Source organism: Prunus persica, chromosome G1 (genome assembly GCF_000346465.2).
Source record: "Prunus persica cultivar Lovell chromosome G1, Prunus_persica_NCBIv2, whole genome shotgun sequence".
NCBI lineage: Eukaryota > Viridiplantae > Streptophyta > Magnoliopsida > Rosales > Rosaceae > Prunus > Prunus persica.
This window is the reverse complement of record NC_034009.1, coordinates 37,825,365-37,846,417: the sequence shown is the minus strand read 5'-3', so window position 1 is coordinate 37,846,417 and position 21,053 is coordinate 37,825,365. Positions and strand designations below refer to the sequence as shown.

Sequence of the window (21,053 nt, the reverse complement as noted above, 5' to 3'; positions counted from 1 at the left end):
TAAGATAATTTTTGTTCATATTATTATTTAACTTTTAAGATAAAATAAGTATAACCCAGAATATGAACTAAACGGAGTAAAGCAAGAAAAGCCCTTTCTCTTTTGAGCTGGATGCGATGAGATAATTCTCTGTAATCTGAACTTTTTACTCATACATAAGCAAATTTACAAACAACAATTTTGAAAATTTCTGCAACATTTCTATTAAAGCAGCGGAATATGTGATGTCTGACAAAAAACCATCCACATCTCGAGCTGCTGAGAGAACAAGCTTACTCCTCCAAGATGGCACGTCCGAGATTCGTAGCAAGAGCTAATCTTACAGAGCTGAGGGCCTGTGGTGGCAAGTCTGCTTCGATGAAGTCAGGGCGGAGCTTAGCCATGGACAACTCTTGCAGTTTATTCAACAAGAGGCTTGTCTGAGAGACATTTAGCAGAGGGCGCTCCTGCCAGTTAAGCAGCTTTAACTGCACAAAGGTAATCCAAATGCAAATGAAATAAGAATGCAACACACATAACATCAAATATATCGGCACAATCAAGCATCTGGTTAATCTAAACCTATTACATCAAGTACATGTCAGAATCCGGAATAGCAATAGTATCAAATGCAATGCCACAACTCCAACTCAGTGAATTCTTTAACTTTGATTCTTTATCAAATTTCTCCAAAACGTTTCCATAAATTACTTACCGAGTCATGCAGAATAGGCAGCCAAAAGCGCTGAGGTGTAGATGGGTTTTTCATAAGCTGCAGAATCATAATAAATAAACTTATATTACTTGAAGTCTTGGAAAGTATAGATGCTGACAAACAGAGGGACAAAATTTTTTTTTCTTTGGAAATGGTAAGTCACTCCAAATAGAATTGCATCTTGTCTTTTATTAGTAATAACTATAATTTCAACCATAATAGGTGAACCCTCAAATATATGGTTGGAATAGACTCTTTCATAAACAAGGCGCAGTATTATTTAGATCGTCATGTAAAGCAGTATGTTTATGTAGGATGATAGCTGCACCAGTCACATAAAAGTTATACACTAACCGATATCAAAGATTCTACAGCTTGCCGAGCAGTGTCAGTAGTTTTTCCACCATAAACCTGCTTAAGGGACTTTTTGAAGTCCCGATACCTAGAACACATCAAAAGTTTAAGAGAAAAGATCTCAATAAAAAGTTGATGAGGATAATGATATTGCTCACGAAAATATAAAGAGAAAAGGTCACACAAACTCATACTTGTGCAAAAATTCAAGACCCCCCGTAGTCTTGGATTCTGAACCCAACAATTCAATCAAGCCTTCCCATTGCTGTATGTACAAACGATAAACAATGTGTCATTCCCAAAATGAAACTGATTATTTTTTTTCTTTCTAATATCAAGATTTGACATGTGTGCAAATCAATAACATTTTACCTTAAAACTTTCATCAGAGATTGACTTTCCAACTGAATCAAACAAATGCTGAGCAATCCTGCTAAGACGAATTTCATCTCGGGCTTGCTGTAGCCAAAAAACTCCAGAACCTTTCCTACCATGCTTCCAATGGTACACGCCAGCAATCTAAAAACTGAAAACCTTTTAACACAAATCCTAAATGTATTTGCAAACTCAACCTTGAATAATTATGAGAAAAATGAAAGGGTTATTAGGTCTATTAGTCCCCGAACTTTGACCCGATTTGCATTTGGGTCCCTCAATTTCCAAAATCGTTCCTGTGGTCCTTCAACTTCAGTTTCGTTAGGACAAATGGTCCTGCCGTCAATTTTGTTATCTTTTCTGTTAAATTTGAGCATGTGCATGGCACATGGTGTACTATTGAGGGTCAAAATTGGAAATTGTTGGGGTAAATTATATTTAGGTGTAATAAAATATTCATAAAATTTTGCTGGGGTAAATTTTTTTGCCAAGGGGGATACCACGTGGATTAAAAAATAAATAAATAACTGTTTAAATTTTAAATTAATTAAAAAAACTCAAAAATATTAAAAACCAAAAAAAAAAAAGGTAAACTCACTCTCACTCTCTCTCTCCCTCCCCAATCGACTTCTTCTCCCCCCATTCCCCATGACCAACACCTGCAAGTTCCAACCCCCAAACCCATCCCACAACCACTCTTCCTCTCCCCACTGCCCAGCCACCACTGACCCCCTTCCCCGACCTCTGCTTTCTTCCCCTTTCCTCCCAGCACCATTGCAGGTTTAGGGTTTAGGGTTGCAGGTCCACACAGATTGGTAATCAAAAGTTTGCACAAAAACAAACAAAAAGGAACAACCCAATTTGCTCTCTTTATTCCTCTCTGTCTCAACACTCTCTGTTTGATTTGTGCTACCTGACCCAAAACCCAAACAGATTATTTGGTTGAAAGCTCGAATTAATTAAAGGAAAAATCCCACTTTTATGAATCTCTTTATTCACTCTCCAAGGGTGGCTGTGGGATGGGTTTGATTGCTTGTGGTTGCGGGTTGGGGTGAAGGGTGGTTGTGGGATGGGTTTGGAGGTTGGAGCTTGCCGGTGGTGGTGGGGGATGGGGGGGCTATATTTTTGGGTGTCTTGAGAAATTTTTTGTGGTGGTTGGGCGATAATTGCTGGGTAGGCGGAGGGTGCTGGGAGAGAGAGAGTTTTGGGAGTGGAGGGTGACTTGGGGGTGTTTTGGGGGATAGGTTTGTGGGTGGCGCATGATGGTCATGGAGGGGAGAAGAAATTTTGGGGAAAGGGGGATTAGTTTTTATTTTTTTTGGGGTGAAAGGAATATTCAAATGGTGGAAATTAAAAATAATATAAAAAGACTATTTTGCCCCTGCATTTAACGGAAAAGACAACAAAATTGACGGCATGGCCATTTGTCCTAACGAAACTGAAGTTGAAGGACCACGGGAATGATTTTGGAAATTGAGGGACCCAAATGCAAATCGGGTCAAAATTCGGGGACTAATAGAATTAATAACCCAAAATGAAATAAAAAGTCTAGTACATAAATTGATGATAATTTTGTATGAACAGAAACAATGATCCTTTCAGATTTACACATACCTTCATAATGTTTGAACTAATGGTATCAAGTTCATAAAGTCGGCATATCTCTAAATTCTGCACAAAAAGTTCAAAACAAAGTTATTTTCTATCAGCCACAAATATACACATAAAGAGCAGAAACTAAGATTCATGAAAAAAGAACCTGTGCAAGCGTTAGTAACAACAAACTTTGGCACTAAAATATGGACCTCTAACCTTAAGAAGTGTTTCATTATGTTGAATAGGCAGCTTATACAACAGAATCTCTAACAAACCCATTCCCTGTTTCATGCACGATGTCAAATAAATTGGAGCAATCTGCAAACACAGAGAGCATCAAACTGTCAGCATCTTTAGTGCGTGCACTGTGAGTTTTACCAGCTCAATGTCAAAAGAAACAAAGCACACTTGAAACAGAAAATTGACAGGCATTTCAGCTGACAGCCACCAAGAATCATCAACACTAAAAATATAGAATATAAAATTGGTGTCTCAATATGCAAGGCTAGAAATTTTAAATGCCTACAAGTTTATATTTGATTATGAAGACTCAGGAGTACAATAACACCAAACATGAAAAGCTGAAAGCCACAAGATCGTGAATCTACTGTAACAATCATAACAAAAACAATCTAGAACTATCTAAATTGCACTCACTTGCCAAGTCAATGGATGTGATGATAGAACTTGAGCATAGACAAGTCGATGTAACTCTGCTATACTAATTCCCCCCAAGCTATGGCGTTCTTCCTGTAGAAGAAATTCTGCTTCGTCACTCCCAGTGGTCAACAACTCAATGGCATGGGCAACCATCCTATTGCAAGCAATGAAGAGTTACATTTCAATAGAAAAGCAGTCGCACATTCAAGCCTTTTCAATCTCAAAAGCCACTTAAACTTCTACAACAATTGGCGGGTTTGTGGAAAATGGGGGATGGAAGGTGGGGAAACATTATACAGCTTTTTGAAAGACCAAATGCTGAAATACATGCAGTTACAAGAGAACATAGAAGCTCACCAAGGCCCAAATGCTCTTGAGCATTCCGCTAAGATAACCTGTACCATTTGCAAGCACCCAAAAGATTTTTATAGAAGAAAAACATGGACAAAATAAATAGATTTGTATACTATCAGTGTCTAACCCAAACTGTTTACCTCAGTATTTTCCCCAAGGATTCCAAGAATAATTGCTATCAACCCATGGGCACTAGACATTGGTTTCAACTGCATGCATTTCTGGGCTAGGCTATACATGCTTTCAAGACCCTGATTTAAGAAAAGAAATTAGTTGTCTACTTCAGAGTCCAGCTGCTACACATGATAATGTATTACAAAGAGATGACAAGTACATAAGTTCATATCGTATCTATGCCCAAAGCTGCAAAATAACTATTATTAGGATAATTTAATTAGGCATTACCACTGTGAATGGCCTGACATAGAGAAAGTGAGAAATAAACAGCTCTATCCAATGGCAAGTTACATTGCAGATATTGTCAGTGTTTCCTAGCATAATTTGTATCATATTTTTCAATCCCTCCCGGGTTTGACGGTGATCACATTGAAGCCAGAATGCACTGCAGTCGAGTTTAGTAATTTTCCCTCTCCATTTCTCCCATGCCTAGGCAACAAGAATACTTGAAGTTGCAAATTATAGTAGAAAAAGCCAGAATATAGAAGAAGCACTCGTTTCCTTACAGGCTCAAACATACCTTGATAAAATCGGGCTTTGCTTTGTAGCATTCACCTAACCTTCCATATTCTACTTCAGGACGCATGCGTGGCATCTTTGAAATAAGAAAAGAAACTGTCTCTACAAGTCCATTCTCTATCTATCCAGTTACACACAGGACAGGCATCAGATAAAATACAATTGATCAATATATAAGTTATTTCAGCACTAACTTCAAGAAGGAATATAATTGGAATTGTTACATGGAATATTAAAATATGTATGTTGCAATTGGTGAACAGCCACAAAGGAAAAGATTCTTAGAACATGAGCATATGAAAAAGTAAAAGGAGGTAGCAGTCATCATAAGATATTCTAAACCACCTATTCCATGTTCAATCTATTTCTCACCAACCTCACGGTTGCCAAGCTGATGGAATTGATAAGATCCATGTAACCGCAACATTTTCACCTGCATGAAAACAAACAGCACCTATTAGTCTTTTCATAACCGGAAACTATAACTATTTAACTATTCAGAAGACAGAAACCTCTGGACAGAAGGAAAATAAATTTAGAAAGAAAAGGGACAGGGTCTTTAAAACTACAAACCACAATCTCAATCCAGCCAACTGCCAGTGCTGATGATAACACTTCCCAATATTTAGGATTGTCCTCAATAACCTGTGGAAAACAATCTAATAAAATTCTCCACCATCTTTATGAACCAAAAAGTGACAAACTTGCTATCAGAGGCTAAACTTAATCAACATTAACCCCAACAAATATTTCAATGATTAAAATGAAAAGACGGCTACCGTAAGGATTACTATGCTTAGTTATATCAACCAGAAATCCCACTCACACAAAATAATTTTAATTGACAGCCTCACAATACAAGCCAGTGTAATGATAGAAAGAATCCATAAATTAACTACTAGCGACTTCTGGTCCTGCGGATGGTGAGAACAGGCAAAGTAACAAAAAAAAACAAATTCCAGAAAAATAGTTACAAATGGGCATTAGTTAACAAATTCATTCAGGTTGAGTTATGCTGCAGTCCTGCTATAGACCACAATAGAATTCCAAGAGATTTTCTCAAACCCAGTTAATGACACATGAACCTTAATGAAATCCTAATGAAAACAGAAAAAACAAGATTGAAACTGGAACAAGACAGGTCAAACCTGTAAGCCGACAAGTTCATTTTGAAAATCCACAAGCTTCGAATGGACAGTTGGCTGTGTACTCGAAAGTAGACTATCATAATCCTGCCAGGAAACACAAGCATAGTACTCATGAGTCATGAGCCGTAACCATCATAAAGCAACAACTGAAAAGTTGGATATATGAAACAAACAAATGGAAGAGAATAAGATCATTACAGCCAACCAATCAACAAGCCTTTCCAGTAGCCATGATTGGCATTGTTTGTCAGCATAAAACATCTCCATTAGCTCCCACGCCGCTTTTAAAGAGGTAGGCTCCTCAACGTTCTACATTAATCTTTTTAAATTAGACATATCAACTGTATTTGTAATTTGGAAAAGGAAAGACATTTGAACAATCAAAACTACATGAAATAACGCAAATTCACCCTTAAAACCGTCTTCGGGTCGTCAATCACTGGATTAGGAGGCGCCTTGGAGTCACCGAGAAGTGAATTTATGTCCTTGCTGTACTCCATCACATACTCCCACCTAATTTTTTAAAAATTAAAAACAAAGTTAGATATTTGTAGCTTTTCTACACTTTTTCCTCAGCTTTCTCGGCAACCAAACAGACTAATCCAAAGTGTCTACAAATTACTTACCAATCGATGTTATACGGCGACGGACTCATTGACATCTTCGATAAGCTCGCGACAGAGCTCCTCCGGCTCTGGAGAAGCGCGAATGGTGGAACGGAACCGTACGCGATCCTCCGCCACTTCGCATCACCAGTTTCGCCGTCTCCATTACTGAGCCTCACCTCCACAACTCTCCCGCCAACTTCGACGTCGTCAGAGTCTTCTGCGGACGGTGGCCGGAGAACCGACACGCGCAGATTGTTGCCCCGGGACCACGAGATGGAAAGGCGACCGATCGGAGGCTTGAGGCCGTGGTGAAGTGAATAGACGACGGGTTGCCGGAGCTCCGGCAAATATGGGACCAGAGAACTGTCGTTGGAGCCTGAGGCGCCGCGCGTATCGCCGGAGCCTGAGGCGACGCCGGGCATTTCGACCGGGAAATCTGAGTGGAGAGTGAGTGGGGTTAGGGTTTTGGGAGGGTTTGTGAGGGAGAAAAGAGAGGGAAAGTTGAAGCGCGCGTCGCGGTGAAAGTTGGGGACTTGAGTTGAAGAGGGGATGGGCAATTTGGGTGTGTTTGGTAGCGGTCAAATATTATCCAGGCGCTTTGCTCTTTTTTTTTTCCTTAGCTTTTGCAAATCTTCAACGGCTATTATTGATATTTTCCATTGGAAATTAACTAAGCACAAATAGTAACTTGAAATGCAACAAAATTCATGTTTTTAAATGCAGAGAAATAATCCTCCTTACTAATCTCTTCGGTTTAAAGAATTCATTTTGATATAAAAAGAAAAAGAAGAACGAGAGTCGAACTCTTATCGTGAGTACGGAAATAAGTACTCTGTCATTAAAATTATAAATCGAATCTTGTTCTACATAGACCATAGTCTAAAACTTATATACTTCCCTAGTGTGCTCACAATACTTGATCTACAAGCTGTTTATTCAACGGTACAAATAATTTGGTGAACATTGTACATATAATCTTTATTTTCTAGAGTACTCAAACTCTCATCACTTATACACCATAGTAAGCAACCTGCCAAAACCAACTGACAAAGTCTCTGTACAAACTACAAAGAGATTTGTTTCACAAACATAAACAATATGAGAAGGGTCTTGTTTATAGCCCTAGTTTCCCTGGCAAAAGAATGAAGACATTCCTTCTCTTCATTTGAACTTTTCATATATATATTGCCCGTTGTATTCGCATTTCAGAATTACACATCTCCCTTACCTCTATTTATTGTAGAAGAATTCAGGCATTCCTTTATCATCTCTTGAATCCGTTTCTTCATTTGCTTATCTTTCACACCGGCAAGCATATTCCGGTAGAACTTTTCCAGCCTGACGAGCTTGGCACGATCTGCTGACTCTAACATGTTCTCCCATTCCCTTGTAATGTCATAACTACCTGAGTTCTGCAATGAGACTGGAATATCCTGCTCTTCCATGGGTTTTCCAAATATTGAGCCATGAAGTATGCCAGCATACTTCTCCATCACTGAAAGTTTTGACTGAAGAAGCTTCATCTCTTTCATTGCCGAAGACAGCCTTTTCTCTGTTTCGGCGTCTCCTGTAGAATTCTTTTCCCCGATTTTATCTCCATCGTCAATAGTAGCTGTAGCTTCCTTATCAGCAGTATTTAGTTCTTCTTGCTTGAAATCCTCTGTAAGTGGAGGCCACAAGACAACAGTGGGAGCATAACAGTCAATCGTCTTACCATTTCCAAGAACCCCACTCCTTCCTCTCCCCCAAGACCAAAGCTTATATCCATCATTTGCAACAAGAACAGTATGAGCAGCTCCACAAACAACTTGGACCGGATCCTGAAACCTAGGCCCATTCAATCCATTAATCTGTAGAGGAGACACAGCATCCCCTGTATCTCTCCCAGCATAACTAGCATCTGGGTATAGACCAAGACCCTTCTCCATTCCCCATGACCACACATCTCCAGCAGATGAAACAACACTAGTGTGAAATAAGCCGCAGTCGACAGACACCAAATATATGTATTGTGGCAATTCTTTCACAGGTTCAGGAGACAATACACTTTGGGTGGTTCCGTGCCCAAGCTGCCCATTTTCTCCGAGGCCAAACGTCCAGCACATGCTTTCTAATGTGTCACTTGGCCTTTTTCTGTGGGTGAGCAAAGCCGTGTGAAAAGCCCCACATGCTACCTCATAAACTGCGGAAGGAGAGTCCTGGTTAAAAGCTTCAACAATTTCAGGACGATTCCTGTACTCTTTATCCCCCAGGCCTAACTGACCATGGTTGTTACCTCCCCAAGAGAAGCAAACGAGATCTTCGCCTTTATATGTTTCTCCAGCACTAACTAGGGCTACAACATGCTCATTTCCACATGCCACCTTCACAACAGTATGGCCATAAAAACCCCACACTGGGGTTGGAGTGAAACTGTTCACAAGCGAGAACCCACCTTCATTGCTGCTGCTTTCTAGTGGGCAACTGCCCCACATCCAAAGGCCACCTAGATTATCAATGGCTAGAGACATCATTCCTCCAGCTTTAACAGAACAAACCTGATGTAGACGGATTTGGCAACAAAAAAAAAAACAGCACATAAAGCTCTTATCTTCATCAGGTATTTAGCGCACTGCAGCGGTAAAACAATTCTTTCCATACCTGTAGTGGCACTTCACTCTCCGTCGCAGATCCCACCTCAAGGAACCGTTCCAGCAAGCAGGGCACCAGAAAATTTCCTCCATTTACACCAAGTTGGCCATCCATTCAACAGTTAAGAATGTAAACAAGGAGCAAACAAAAAGAACTAGGGATGCACTTTCCATAACTAAATTATTTCATTGCACAGAATTAATGAAAGCACATATATAACCCTATAGTGAAGGATACAGGTGTTGTAACCCCAGCACCAAACTGATCCATCATCTGCCATCACACAAGTAGAGTTAGAACGGAGAATAATCTTTTCCACCATTCAACTATTTTTGTGTGTTGTTCGTTTTAAAAATAACCAAAAACCTATTGCCATATGTAAATTCTTAGTTTTGATGTCTACTATCCTCTACGGTTAGTTCATATATCATAAAGTGTGTCGAGTAACCAAAGCCAATCACACATACTACCAGTTTACATAAGCATAATGTAACAAAAACATTTTCATTTCCACTAAACTCATCAAGAGCTTGCAAGACTACTGATAACTTGATCTAACCTAACCTCATCAATAGGCTTTAGTTGCCTGGCATAAATTTCTAATACCATTAAACTCAGAAAAAACTTCAAATTAGCCTGATAATTGGATGTAAATGGGGTAAAGTTATGAACTTTAACCATCCAGTGGGTCCTCCAACAAGGATACTTGTTTAAATTGCTTGAGAAAGGATGGAAAAAGTGTGTAAACAAAAATACTAAGAAAACTGAGGAAGTCTGCAAGCATACAACTAGCAGAAAGAACCGCACACAAAACAAGCCTTATCTTTGTGCAACACCAACATACCATCTATTAGTTTCAAAGTCTGCCACAGAAATCTGCCAAAACTTCTTAGAATCAAAGACTAAATAAACTCACAGCAATCATCTGAACAGTTCTAAAAGCCCATTTCATATTGGAAATTCCACTCCTTTGAGAACTCAATTACTACTAAAAACATCAAAATCTGACTAAAAGCTAAAACTCACCAGCAAGAGCAAGACTGTGGTAAGAACCAGCGGCAACTCCCACAAGCTTGAGCCTCCTTTCTTCTGCAGAACGTGGATCATTAAATTTGATTCGAACTGGGAAGAGCTCGTCGGCCTCGGCACCAGTCCCAAGACGCCCAAACATGCCTCTTCCCCATGAATACACAAAGCCATCCCCTGCAAATCAACACCACAGACAGCCATTAAAGCTCAAAATTCATCAATTCTCCTCTGCTTGTGCCAAAGTCTAGTACCTGTGAGAGCCAGAGTGTGGGCTTCTCCGGCAGCCACTGTCACCACTTTGCGAGACAAGCTGCCGCCATTAGGAAGAGTGGCGCTTTCCTCGTCCATTGTTACAGCTAGAGTCACCCAGAAGATAAGGTGTGTGATAAATTGCCACTCAGAGATGCAGAGGTCTTTTTATGCTGAATTTTTTTGTGTATTGACGACCCAGCTGTTCAGATGTTTGAGAAATTGCCAATGAGAGGTACACCTGTATGCTGAAAATTTTTCTGCTCACTGTCAGTGTCAATGGTTGAATGAAAATTATCTTACCTATCTGAAAGCTGGGCACATTTTAAATTTGATATTCTTTTACAGTTTTGTCATTAATCTAAATTTGGTAACACTAATCTCTTTGACAATACTAATCTCTTTGTTAATTTTTGTTCTGTAAAGCTGCAATTGGCGGATGTTAAGTTGGACTAGATTAGTTTGCAGCTGTCACAAGAAGCCCAAGCATAGACGCATACCTTGCATTAAGAAAGCTTATCTGCTTCTGTTATTTCTTGTCAAACAATAATTGAACAAGTGTCAATTGAAAGAGCGTGCAGGAATTGGTTAGCTGCAGCCATCCATTTCATCAAGAAATAGTGGCATGAGTAATCAGCGTTCTGCAAAAGCACTTTGTCATTTTTGCTTTCGAATTTCCCATGTGATTTCCATGCTGCGATTATGACAGATAATAAAAGCACTTTATCATTTCCTTTCCAAATTTACAATTTCAATATCAACTTACAATTATGTTTAACCCTTTTTAACCTGTCCTGCCGATAATTATTTACATTATAAACATGGGATTTACCCACCACCACCACAGAGACCCTCATCAGAATCATCTTTTTGATCATGACTTGTAGCATAAGCAGTCAAATTCAAGTACTTGTCTTGTTCCATCGTCCTATTGATATCCCTCCACCTTGCCCTACAAATCACACAATAAGCCGACCTCCTCCCGCTGCTCCTCTTCCACTTCATCAAACACTCCTCATGAATTGGGTTTCTGCATGTCCCGCAAGCCACCACTCTCTCTTCCCTTCCCATCTCCTCCAAGCAAACAGGGCAGCTTCTGCCCTCTTCAATCTCCACATCCTTTGGCCTTGTTCTTGACGATGAAGCTGACGAGCCCTGGTTGAAAAACAGCTGATGAAACCTCTGTCGAACACTTACACCAGCCAGTGATTCGGGCAGCGTCGGCAGCCCCAACAGGCGGCTAACCTGGCACGGCCGGAGCGTCCTCCTCCTGAGACACGTGTCGTCGAGGGGAAGGCCGAGCACTCGGAGGAACACGAAGAGTATGTGCTTGCATGGGGTTGTGCGGTCAGGGCACGTGCATGAAGGGGTGGCGCATAAGGCCACGGTGTACACGTTCCCCGTGGCGCCCAGGATGAAGAAAGTGGATTCGCGGCGGTGGAGGAGGCGGAGGTCGTGGTGGAGGGCGCGGACTATCCGGTCTGCGAAGGGCTGGGTGCGCTTGAACCGTGTCCGTGGCCGTTGGGGGTGGTGGTGGTTTGGTGGAGAGGAGCTGGAGGCAACAGACTCCATTGGGAAGAATTATGGAGGAAACCCAATTCAGTTATGGTAGTTAAGATGGTGGTTTGAAATGTGATTTATTTTTTTAACAAAATAGGACGAGAAAGATAACTGTTTGATGTTTATGTGGGGGGAATGTGGTTGGGATTCTTTGTGTGAGTTTGAGGAGTACGTGAGGGATAGCGGGTGGGTAGGGAAGTTGGGTGAATGGGGAGAATACCAAAACTTGCCTTGGAGTATTGGATTGTGAGGTAGATCCTCAAGATACGTTAAGGCCATTGTGACGGGCCATGTTTGGTTGTTTTAGCCATTAGCACAATTTATTGTGGTTTCCGACTGATACCTTTTTTTTGGGGCCATATGGTGTGAGTTGTCTCATACACGTGTCATTGGGTTAGAATCTAAAACTATTAAGGGTTCGTTCGGTAACGTTTTTGAAGAATGTTTTCTTAGAATATTTTCAGATAATGAAAAGAAGAAAACGAATTTGCATTTTCAAGAAATGAAAATGCGCATGGTAGATTAATTAGAAAATATCTTCAGAAAACAAAAACAATGAAAATGTGTCTAGTAATATAATTTGAAATAATAATATGTGAGTTATGTTTATGAAAACGTTTCCCATGAGAATGAAAACAACTTTTTTCTGTTTTCTACAAGTACACATGAACTTGTTTTCATTTTATGAAAATTTTCTCATTGTTTTCTGTTTTTGGGTCACCGACCGTATTTTTGTCTCATTTTTGTTCTCTAAAAATGAAAACAACCCCTTGAAATGTTACACCCCTTAGTTTGCTAATCAAAATTATTTTTCAGTAACCTAGACCCGTTAACTGACTGATAGGCCCTAAAAAAAAAACACAATATTTTTGTGTTGGTTTAAATAATTGGTAAAAGGAGTTAAATTAAAAGGAAAACAAATGGGTAAAGGAGTTATCTTTTTGTCATTATGGTAAAAGCTCTTTGATTTTCCCTCTTACCTCATCCTCCCGCAGACAGCCCAACCCAACCCACCAAAATCTCTCTGCTTCTCTGAGGTTACTCTTGCTTGCTCTAAAACCACTGAACAAAACCCATGTTCGCTTCATTTCGAAACGCTTCCCAGCATCCAAACAAGGTACCATTTGTTATATTTGATTTCAATTTCATCACTTAGCTGTCCTTGTCTCGTTTTTGGTTTCAAATTTCTTAGTCGACCCCGAGTTGGGTTTCTGAGAACTCCCGGAAAAAGGAAACCACACGGTCCACACGGAGTTCTCGGCAGCCAAACGAAAAAAATTGCATCTTTTTTCATATGGAACCATCAGCAGCACCCTCCGTTTGGCCGCGGAGAAAATGGGGAAGAGACCGTATAGTTGTATTATAATTTATAACTTATAACTTAGTCTAAATTCAACCATCATAGTTCATTTTCTAATTCTCATCTGCTAACAAACGGAATTGATATCAAATTTACTCTGATGGGCATCACTGAAAGCAGCAGCAGAAGCAAGAAAGAGAATGGTTATCTGTGAGTTTTAGGCCAGAGAACTTTATTCCGGGAGTTGTCATTGGCTTCATTCTTGGGTTGCTGTTGGATTTATCACAGCCCGGTAAGGGTCAGTCGAAGAAGAACAGTATCTCAATAGGCAAGGTGCAACAGCGAAGTTTGGTCACTAGTAATGGTGATGAAGAGCTTAAAATGGTTTGTCTTTTGGTGCCTTAAAGTTCTTATTACTATTGAATTCTTGTGTTATTGATATGTTGATTTTTGGTTAATGATAGATTGAAAATAGTGTTGCTGCTGTGTTTTTGCATGCTTTAGTAATTGTTACATAGGCCGTCATATAAAAGATAAAGTTGATTCTGAGATATCATTGAGAAAACTTGATTAAGGAATCTGTTTAATTGATTAAATTGGAGCTCTGATTTGTCCAGGGAAATACCGTAGTGATCTGAGTCGAGTTCGCTGGTTTAATAGTTTTCTTGTTTTCGTTGTTAAAATATTCAAGTGGTGAACTCCTCATGACAGGTTCTGGTAGTTCGACGAGACCTAAAGATGACAACTGGAAAAATTGCATCTCAGTGTGCTCGTAAGTACCGCAGATTCTATAATGTTATCTAGTATTAGTTTGGTGATAAACTTCCCTCAACACCTTGTTGTTGATTTCTTTTGCTGAATAATTTGATGAAATATTTCTTTCACAACCTTGCAGATGCTGCCACTGGCGTGTATGCAGAACTGATGCAAAGGTGATTAGGAGTGGCTTTCTCTGTTTTGAGTATTGAAGTTACTCTGATTTCCCTCCCCCTCATGAATTATATATTTGTTAATAAAATCAAATATTCATTGCAGCCACAGATCCCTTTTGAGACAATGGGAGCAATATGGGCAACCCAAAATAGTGGTTACATGCAAGAATCAACAAGAAATGTAAGCAGGTGATTTTGTTCTAAAAAACGTATTCACTAAACAAATAGGACTTTTGTTTGGATAAATGTGGGGATAACATTCTGCTCTTTATTGTTTTTTTTTCTTTTCTAAATCAGGAATAAGCTGAAGGAAGCAGCTGAGGGCATTGGCCTTCCTACTTTTGTTGTTGCTGATGCAGGGCGAACACAGGTATGATGTTGTAACCCCAGAATGTATAAAATTACTCCAAAGTCTGTTGAGTGCATATAAAAACTAGTACCAAATCAGCATTTTTGTGAGGGAATATTTGATCCTTAGCCAAAAAACCAAGAGAGGCTCCATATATGTGCATGTATAGATGTTTAGTGAGAAATGCAAGTACTATTGAGTTGCTGAAATTATATGTCTATTGCTAAGTAGATTCAAAATTTTGTCTTGAAGAGAAAATATAAGATTATAGCTTTTCCTTTGGGCCTGGAAATAAGATTGTAGTTGAGATCTTGACATTCGCTTTATTTTGCTCAGGTTGTGAGCGGGTCTAAGACAGTTCTTGCCGTTGGACCTGGTATGTCTCTCACACTTTGCTGGAAAATAGTTTTTGTTGCATTCCTTTGTAAACTATTTAGCACCCTTTTGTTCAATTGGAAAAATGTTTTTAAGATTTTAGATTATAGAACGACTTGAAATTACTGCCTGTCTAAGGATTCTTTTGGCCTTCTACATTGCATGTTTCATGCATCATTAAATACAAAACACACAATCAGAAAACGAAATGAGGCGGCTTCTGATCACTCAGTTTTTATGCAGGACCAAAAGAATCAGTTGATTCAGTGACAGGGAAACAAGCCCTCCTCTGACAGTGTTGTAGAAACGGAGGCCTATTTCCTGCAACGCCATTGTTCTCTCATATTCTACTTGAAGCCTGTAAAATGCTGTCAAGGTGAAGGTGATTTTCACGATCTTGCAAGCAGTGGCCAGATGAGATGCCTGTTTTCCTAGTGTTCATCTGCAGGAAGGAGGGCTGTTTATCTGTTTTCCTAGTGTCCTCTAGACCTAACCCCACTGCCGCGGTGCAGATAAAGATAGGAAGAAGGGCTGACATGTATCTTCAACTTTCCATAGCTCTGATTGGAATGTATGTTAGACAGATTGTAAAATTGCTAGGTTAATTATTAATAAATAGAATTCATTCTTGTGACAACCTAAACTAATTTCAAATGTTAAACCATTGTTTAAAAAAAAAATGCTAAATGTTAAACCATTATTGAAGAAAACCTCTTACTATATCAAACCATTTTTTATAACAAAAAACGCATTGATCCAAATCGCTTCTAAACCAAAAAGTTCACAACATAAATTGGCAGTGGAAAAATATTATTTTTATGCTAAGAATTCTTCTTCTTTTTTGTTACTATCTGCACGAGAACTTCAAGAAGTCTTGTAGGCGCTACACCACTACACAACACTTAATTTAAAAATAAAAATAAAAATAAAAATTTATGATATTCCCTATTACCTTTTGGTAATTTCCCCAAAATGCAAAACCCCACTTGAGCCTTGGCTCTCCAGCTACTGTGACTGTTGTTCCCAAAACCCTAACTCTACCATTTCTCTGCTGTGTGCTCCAATGGCCTCTCGCTGCAGATCTTTTTCAAAGTCGGCTTTCTCTTTTCTCAAATCCACGGTGAACAAGCCAACGGTCAAACCCAGATCTATGTCTTCTCTCCCCACAACCCGCCCTTCCCTCACACTCTCAAGGTAAGCAATCCCTTCAAACCTCTGAAATTCTCAATCTTTTGTTAAATTTTCAATTGGGAATTGCAGTTGAGGGCCTTTTTTCAAGTGTTTTTTTCTCAAATTATTAAAGCTCTTGACTTTTTTCGAATTTTTGTGTTTCAGGCCAACTCCTCAGTTGGGTTCTCTGCAATCTTTACTTCCATTTCACTCGGCGGTCTCTTCAGCTCGGCTCACGTCGTGCCTCGGCATTGACTCGAGGAGCTCGAGGTCGTTGTCTCAGGGTATGCTCGGTGCAAACCCAGGAGTTTGATATCTCCAATGTTTTGTATTTATTATCTGTAAGCAACTTTTTACTCCATAGTTAGCTAATGTTTGAATCTTGAATTTGTGTTATGCATTTTTTCCGTCTTAACTTGCTCAATTTTTTTGTTTATACTAAAATTGGTGAAACTTGTAGGCAGAAAATTGTTATTCTAGTATATCAGTCTGTTTCCTTATGCCTTTATGATTTACTTAGCCTGATTTTGTACACTTCAAATTCATCTTTAATGCAATTTATATTATCTGCCCCAAAACTTCGGTCTGAGAGATAAGTTTACAGAAGCAAATTTGGGCTACATTGTTGGAAAAATTGAGAGGGTAAATAACATCTAAAACAGCTATGGTACTGCTCTTTAAAACCAGCTGACACTGATTTTTAGTGCACTGTTTGACAGACATGTCATAATGTGAATTCGGTATTATCGTGTGTTGCCTTTGATAATACTTTAGCTTTCAGTATGATTCAAATTTTTAGCAATGGGCACCGATATTGTGGATGGTAGTTGTAACATGCTGCCAATAGTGTTGAAAATTAATTGGTTTTATGTTTTTCCCTACTTTATTGGATAAAGTTTGTGGCTGTTAAATGTTTCATGGATAGAAGTTTGGAGCCAAATTGCATGCCCCATACAAAGCACTTGACATACTCTTTATTAGGATAAGCTTCCAAGAAGAAAGAAATGTTATCCCTCTAATGTTTTTTGAGAAAGTAATCGGTATATAATTTTTGAAGTCCTGAAAAAACCAGAAAGGGAATATCTGAGGGGTATGCAGTTAATCCTTTCACTGTACTGAAACCATTGTGTCTACCTTTTTAATTTCCTATTATTGAGGTTCAGTTTCATAATGTTTTGGAGGTTTTTCCCCTCTTTGATCTTGCATGAGTTTAGTGTGAACTTCAAATCAGTCTCCAAACATGGTAGTCCTTACAAGTTTATAAGCTGTTATGAGTCGGACATTTTTGTTGAATGCTTACTTTTTCATGTTGTTTAATATTGTCTGTTTGGATATGATGAATGCTTGAACATTTTTATTTTAAAATGTATCATATTGCTCGCATGGCTATGATAAATTGTTAATGAAAATTATGATTCCATGCTGGAAGACCTTGTGAAATGTAGGGTTTCTTTGTATAAAGGCAGTAGTACTCTCAGAAGCATGGAATTTTGCTATCTGTTTGAATGTTATACGTTTTATTTCCAAATGTCTAGATTTATTAATAACACATTTCACTTATCTAATAGATTTATTTATTAAGTCCTAGGATTGACATGCAAGTTTTTAGTTCTGATGATGATTGGGAACTGCTTAAACTTTTTGCACTTTGTGTAGTAGTACTGATTACATATCTGATTTAGCTTGTTTTTGCCGTGTGCTAAGGATTCAGTTTACTCGTTAAACTTGTTTTTAGCGATACTGATAGTGTCGGTTCGTCCTAACATATTATGCTTATTTTTCTGTTTTTTTGATATATTCAGAGCTGGGTCTCAGCGTGCCTCGATAAGAGATTGAAGTTGGAAGATAGAGGCTAAATGGATCAGTCCCATCACCGCTGTTATCAGCATGTCCTTTTCATCATCTAATGGAGTTAATGTCAACAGTTCTGTATGCCGAGGATACAGCTGCAAGAATTGAATTCTCTGACTCGTTGCTATAATTGTTGAAATTCTCCTTCAAATTTCTTTTACCTTCCCTTCGATTTTTCCTTTACTCTCTATATATAGCATCAATGTACTACATTGTTGTTCCTTTTAGTGGAAAAAAGAAAAAAGACTAATGATCTTTCTGTTTTTGTTAGATTTCAAAGAGTAATAATAGTTGGCGTGTGTTCTAAGTTGCAGTTTAAAGTTCTTCTCGCGAATGCATTCTCTCTTTTACCTTGGAATAAAATAAAGGTGTGGGCAACTGGGATTGTGCCACGTATCAGTGAATATGATAATATATAGAATGAAAAACTTTGTAAGCAAACGTGAAGTGCAGATGAGATGAGGGCGCGGGGCGGTCATTGTGATAAATGTCCAAAATGTCTCCCATTTATTTGAAAAGATCCTTGGCCCTAGTGCCAATGTCTCCTTCATCACAGGACACTTGCATGTTGCATGTGGGTCTCTCTCTCTCCAAGTCCCTTGTATCTGCACACACTTCATTCAGACTCAACTATGCATGTACGAATTTATTCTCAATGTGTAACTTCCAAGCATAAGAGAGAATGCTACAGTCAGTTGTTCACGGCATGTGCTCTAGTTTTGATCGTTAAATGTGCTCAGATGTATTAATGGTTAGAAATTATTTACTCATACATAAATAATTGACCTTGGTAATCTTCACTGAACCTTATGATTTGGGGGAAGGTGATTTTGTATTTCTAACTATAAAAGATGATAAAAAAATAGGAGAGAATAGAAGCATGGGAACATCCAAACCCTACTACATGGCTGGAATTAAACAGTTGCGCAACTGTCTTTAGCAGCTCCTTGTAATGTCTACAAGCAAATGCTGCAATGGCCCAGTCGAAATTTTATTAACACCTTATCTTAAGTAATAGTGCTTTTGATCATGTTGAAATATAAGATACTGATCTTGTACCTGCAATGCAACAACTTGTTGGATGCAAGTTTATTATCGTTTGTGCTCTCATTTCTTCATTTGTAGAGTCACGGGTTTCCATGTTAGGGAAATTGAGAAAAGCTCCTGCCTTTTTTTTTTTTTCTTTTTTCTTTTTTTAAATGGCCAAATCATTGTCAGAATAGATGGTAGTGGAAAGGAGACAAAACCCTTTATTATCAACATGGGAAAATCTTCCATGCATGGAAGCCATTTACTTTTTTGCTCTAAGATAAAAGGATAATGCTTGCCTATTTTTTATAAAGCGTTACTCTTTGTTTTTGTGAATTACATTTTGATATATATAAAAATAATTCATCAAAAATATATTAAAAAAAATTTCTATATACATGTCACACCGCTATTACTTAAAAGGTAAAATCAATGAATCTGAAACAGTAAACCCACTTAACCCATTTACTTAAAATATGAAATTAAATAATTTTTCCCCCAAAGTATTTTATAACTGCAGCTTTATAACAATTAATATTAATGCAGTGTTCTTGTGTGTGTGTCAGTGATGGCATCATAAACCACTGTGAGGTGCATGAGGGCCTGAGAAAGAGGCATGTGACCACCGCAAACTTTGCTACACCTTCATACTAATGTACAAATGCTTAATAATTAAATTAAAGATGTAATTTTTTAATTTAATTAAAAAAATAATTATTCCCACCAGTCCTCTGCCATTGGGCAAGGTTCCCTATTTCTTTTTCTTTTTCACTTTCTTGGCTCACGATAAGACCAAATGAAAAATCGTACATAGCCAGCTTTAGAAAATATATATTATTAATTATAGAACAATGTATTATTAACTGAATTAACAGACTTTTGGATCAGCACTGCCTAGGATCCTGCATGCATACACATATTATCATAAGCATTGTCAACAATAATTTACAACTTAATTTTCATTACCAGAAAATAGAATATTGCGACTCAAAAATCTCTCTCTAAAATTGCGTATACTAATTTCTGAGAAGAATAAAACAAAGAAATTAAGAAGTGAAACCACGTGCAATTAAATATATGGGAATTGGTTTTGCGAAATACATGCATGTTCAATCATTTTCCTTTTCATGGGGAAATTCGTATTTTCATTTTCTCGAAGTCTTAAAAAGTGAGAAAATTTGTGCGAGAAAAAAATATATATTTATAAAGTAAACCAATTGCGCCAACCGGATTTTGTGGAGCAGAAAAGGATGTGAAAAATATGCCAGCCAATCTGCTTTTTTCTTTCTAACATTCTCTGCAGTGGTTAATCCCCACTGGCCATTAGCAGTTTTTCACTGAAAAAATATAATATTCGACTAGTTAGTGCTTGTTTGGCATTGCTTATTTAGAGTGATAAGTGATTTTTTAAAAATTTTGAGAAGCCCAACCCTTTTGGTAAACTGTGAGAAAATCACTTAGTGTTAAAAATTGTTGTGAGAGAAAGTTATAAGGGAAAGTAGCTAATGAGGTGCTTTCATTTTCTGATTATGCAGGAATCAATTTCAAAGAGGCGCTAGGTTTAATGATTATGCAGCAATGATTTTCTGATTATGCGTAAAATCAATACCAACAACACTCTTAACAAAAAATTTACCAAACACCAAATTGCTTTCTCTCACAGCAAATCTAACAGCGATTATTTTCACAGCACAGCAATGTCAAACTAACACAACTATATATCAAACTCACTATAAATGTGTACTGCTTTTGTGTTCGTGTTAGTCGAATTTGAAAGCTTATCGAACCTAGACAACTACTCTTTGTAAATTAACAGTAATGGTTTAAATAGGACAGTAATTACAACTAACTCTCTTTTAATTTCTCTTAGCTGTGTGAATAATGAGTAATATGAAAGTTTAAAGAGGTGGTGTCCAGCATTATTTCTTGTCATGCAAATTATGATTAGGTTGGAGACCTTTCACTTGGTGATGTTGGGGTGTCAACAAGATAACATAATTCTCTCTCACCATACACCAACTTAGTGGGGTACATATTTGGACAACCATAACTATTTTGTGTTGTATACCATTAGTTACCACCTCAATTACGAA

At 38.2% G+C, this 21,053-nt stretch overlaps 5 protein-coding genes across 9 annotated transcripts; 2 read left to right on the top strand and 3 right to left on the bottom strand.

The window, feature by feature from the left end:
• On the bottom strand, window positions 123-7,108 carry LOC18789309 (nuclear pore complex protein NUP85). Its single transcript, XM_020554137.1, has 18 exons — window positions 6,504-7,108; window positions 6,288-6,390; window positions 6,076-6,186; window positions 5,878-5,961; window positions 5,303-5,374; window positions 5,106-5,162; window positions 4,731-4,850; window positions 4,439-4,639; window positions 4,174-4,284; window positions 4,037-4,074; window positions 3,677-3,833; window positions 3,236-3,337; window positions 3,038-3,094; window positions 1,421-1,567; window positions 1,243-1,313; window positions 1,049-1,136; window positions 695-751; window positions 123-467 (listed from the first exon to the last, which is right to left on the bottom strand). The coding sequence occupies exons 1-18, from the start codon at window positions 6,905-6,907 to the stop codon at window positions 273-275; spliced, it is 2,175 nt and encodes a 724-aa protein (XP_020409726.1). The 5' UTR covers window positions 6,908-7,108; the 3' UTR covers window positions 123-272.
• LOC18790161 (ultraviolet-B receptor UVR8) lies at window positions 7,292-10,715 on the bottom strand. The gene is made up of 5 exons (XM_007222776.2): window positions 10,397-10,715; window positions 10,143-10,319; window positions 9,354-9,389; window positions 9,126-9,226; window positions 7,292-9,022 (listed from the first exon to the last, which is right to left on the bottom strand). The coding sequence occupies exons 1-5, from the start codon at window positions 10,491-10,493 to the stop codon at window positions 7,697-7,699; spliced, it is 1,737 nt and encodes a 578-aa protein (XP_007222838.2). The 5' UTR covers window positions 10,494-10,715; the 3' UTR covers window positions 7,292-7,696.
• On the bottom strand, window positions 11,095-12,381 carry LOC18792244. Its single transcript, XM_007223681.2, has one exon. It carries the CDS (start codon window positions 11,964-11,966, stop codon window positions 11,223-11,225), a length of 744 nt encoding a protein of 247 aa, XP_007223743.1. The 5' UTR covers window positions 11,967-12,381; the 3' UTR covers window positions 11,095-11,222.
• On the top strand, window positions 12,886-15,553 carry LOC18792418 (peptidyl-tRNA hydrolase 2, mitochondrial). Of its 4 annotated transcripts, none has more exons than XM_020555445.1 (8): window positions 12,886-13,071; window positions 13,438-13,638; window positions 13,966-14,026; window positions 14,150-14,186; window positions 14,290-14,367; window positions 14,484-14,556; window positions 14,872-14,911; window positions 15,154-15,553. In XM_020555445.1, exons 1-8 carry the CDS (start codon window positions 13,030-13,032, stop codon window positions 15,201-15,203), a joined length of 582 nt encoding a protein of 193 aa, XP_020411034.1. In that variant the 5' UTR covers window positions 12,886-13,029; the 3' UTR covers window positions 15,204-15,553. The 4 variants fall into 4 exon arrangements, with proteins under 4 accessions (XP_020411034.1, XP_020411035.1, XP_007225884.1 ...); XM_020555446.1 differs by having other exon boundaries at window positions 12,891-13,071; window positions 13,441-13,638; XM_007225822.2 differs by having other exon boundaries at window positions 12,891-13,071; window positions 13,432-13,638.
• On the top strand, window positions 15,638-18,251 carry LOC18789544. 2 transcript variants are annotated; one of them, XM_007226004.2, is made up of 3 exons: window positions 15,638-16,104; window positions 16,246-16,364; window positions 17,883-18,251. In XM_007226004.2, the coding sequence occupies exons 1-3, from the start codon at window positions 15,974-15,976 to the stop codon at window positions 17,906-17,908; spliced, it is 276 nt and encodes a 91-aa protein (XP_007226066.1). In that variant the 5' UTR covers window positions 15,638-15,973; the 3' UTR covers window positions 17,909-18,251. The 2 variants fall into 2 exon arrangements, with proteins under 2 accessions (XP_007226066.1, XP_020411036.1); XM_020555447.1 differs by having other exon boundaries at window positions 16,246-16,421.

What these genes read in the sequence shown, in the direction of transcription:
- LOC18789309 (XM_020554137.1), bottom strand. Translation starts at nt 6,907, where the DNA reads ATGCCCGGCGTCGCCTCAGGCTCCGGCGATACGCGCGGCGCCTCAGGC. An exon ending in ATAATGAAACACTTCTTAAG is followed by an intron (nt 3,095 to 3,235) that starts GTTAGAGGTCCA and finishes CTTTTTGTGCAG; the next exon opens with AATTTAGAGATATGCCGACT. An exon ending in TTAGTTCAAACATTATGAAG is followed by an intron (nt 1,568 to 3,037) that starts GTATGTGTAAAT and finishes TTCAGTTTTTAG; the next exon opens with ATTGCTGGCGTGTACCATTG.
- LOC18790161 (XM_007222776.2), bottom strand. Translation starts at nt 10,493, where the DNA reads ATGGACGAGGAAAGCGCCACTCTTCCTAATGGCGGCAGCTTGTCTCGC. An exon ending in GTGCTGGGGTTACAACACCT is followed by an intron (nt 9,227 to 9,353) that starts GTATCCTTCACT and finishes ACTGTTGAATGG; the next exon opens with ATGGCCAACTTGGTGTAAAT. An exon ending in AGAGTGAAGTGCCACTACAG is followed by an intron (nt 9,023 to 9,125) that starts GTATGGAAAGAA and finishes CGTCTACATCAG; the next exon opens with GTTTGTTCTGTTAAAGCTGG.
- LOC18792244 (XM_007223681.2), bottom strand. Translation starts at nt 11,966, where the DNA reads ATGGAGTCTGTTGCCTCCAGCTCCTCTCCACCAAACCACCACCACCCC.
- LOC18792418 (XM_007225822.2), top strand. Translation starts at nt 13,030, where the DNA reads ATGTTCGCTTCATTTCGAAACGCTTCCCAGCATCCAAACAAG. An exon ending in GTGATGAAGAGCTTAAAATG is followed by an intron (nt 13,639 to 13,965) that starts GTTTGTCTTTTG and finishes TCCTCATGACAG; the next exon opens with GTTCTGGTAGTTCGACGAGA. An exon ending in AGTTCTTGCCGTTGGACCTG is followed by an intron (nt 14,912 to 15,153) that starts GTATGTCTCTCA and finishes GTTTTTATGCAG; the next exon opens with GACCAAAAGAATCAGTTGAT.
- LOC18789544 (XM_020555447.1), top strand. Translation starts at nt 15,974, where the DNA reads ATGGCCTCTCGCTGCAGATCTTTTTCAAAGTCGGCTTTCTCTTTTCTC. An exon ending in CCTTCCCTCACACTCTCAAG is followed by an intron (nt 16,105 to 16,245) that starts GTAAGCAATCCC and finishes TTTGTGTTTCAG; the next exon opens with GCCAACTCCTCAGTTGGGTT.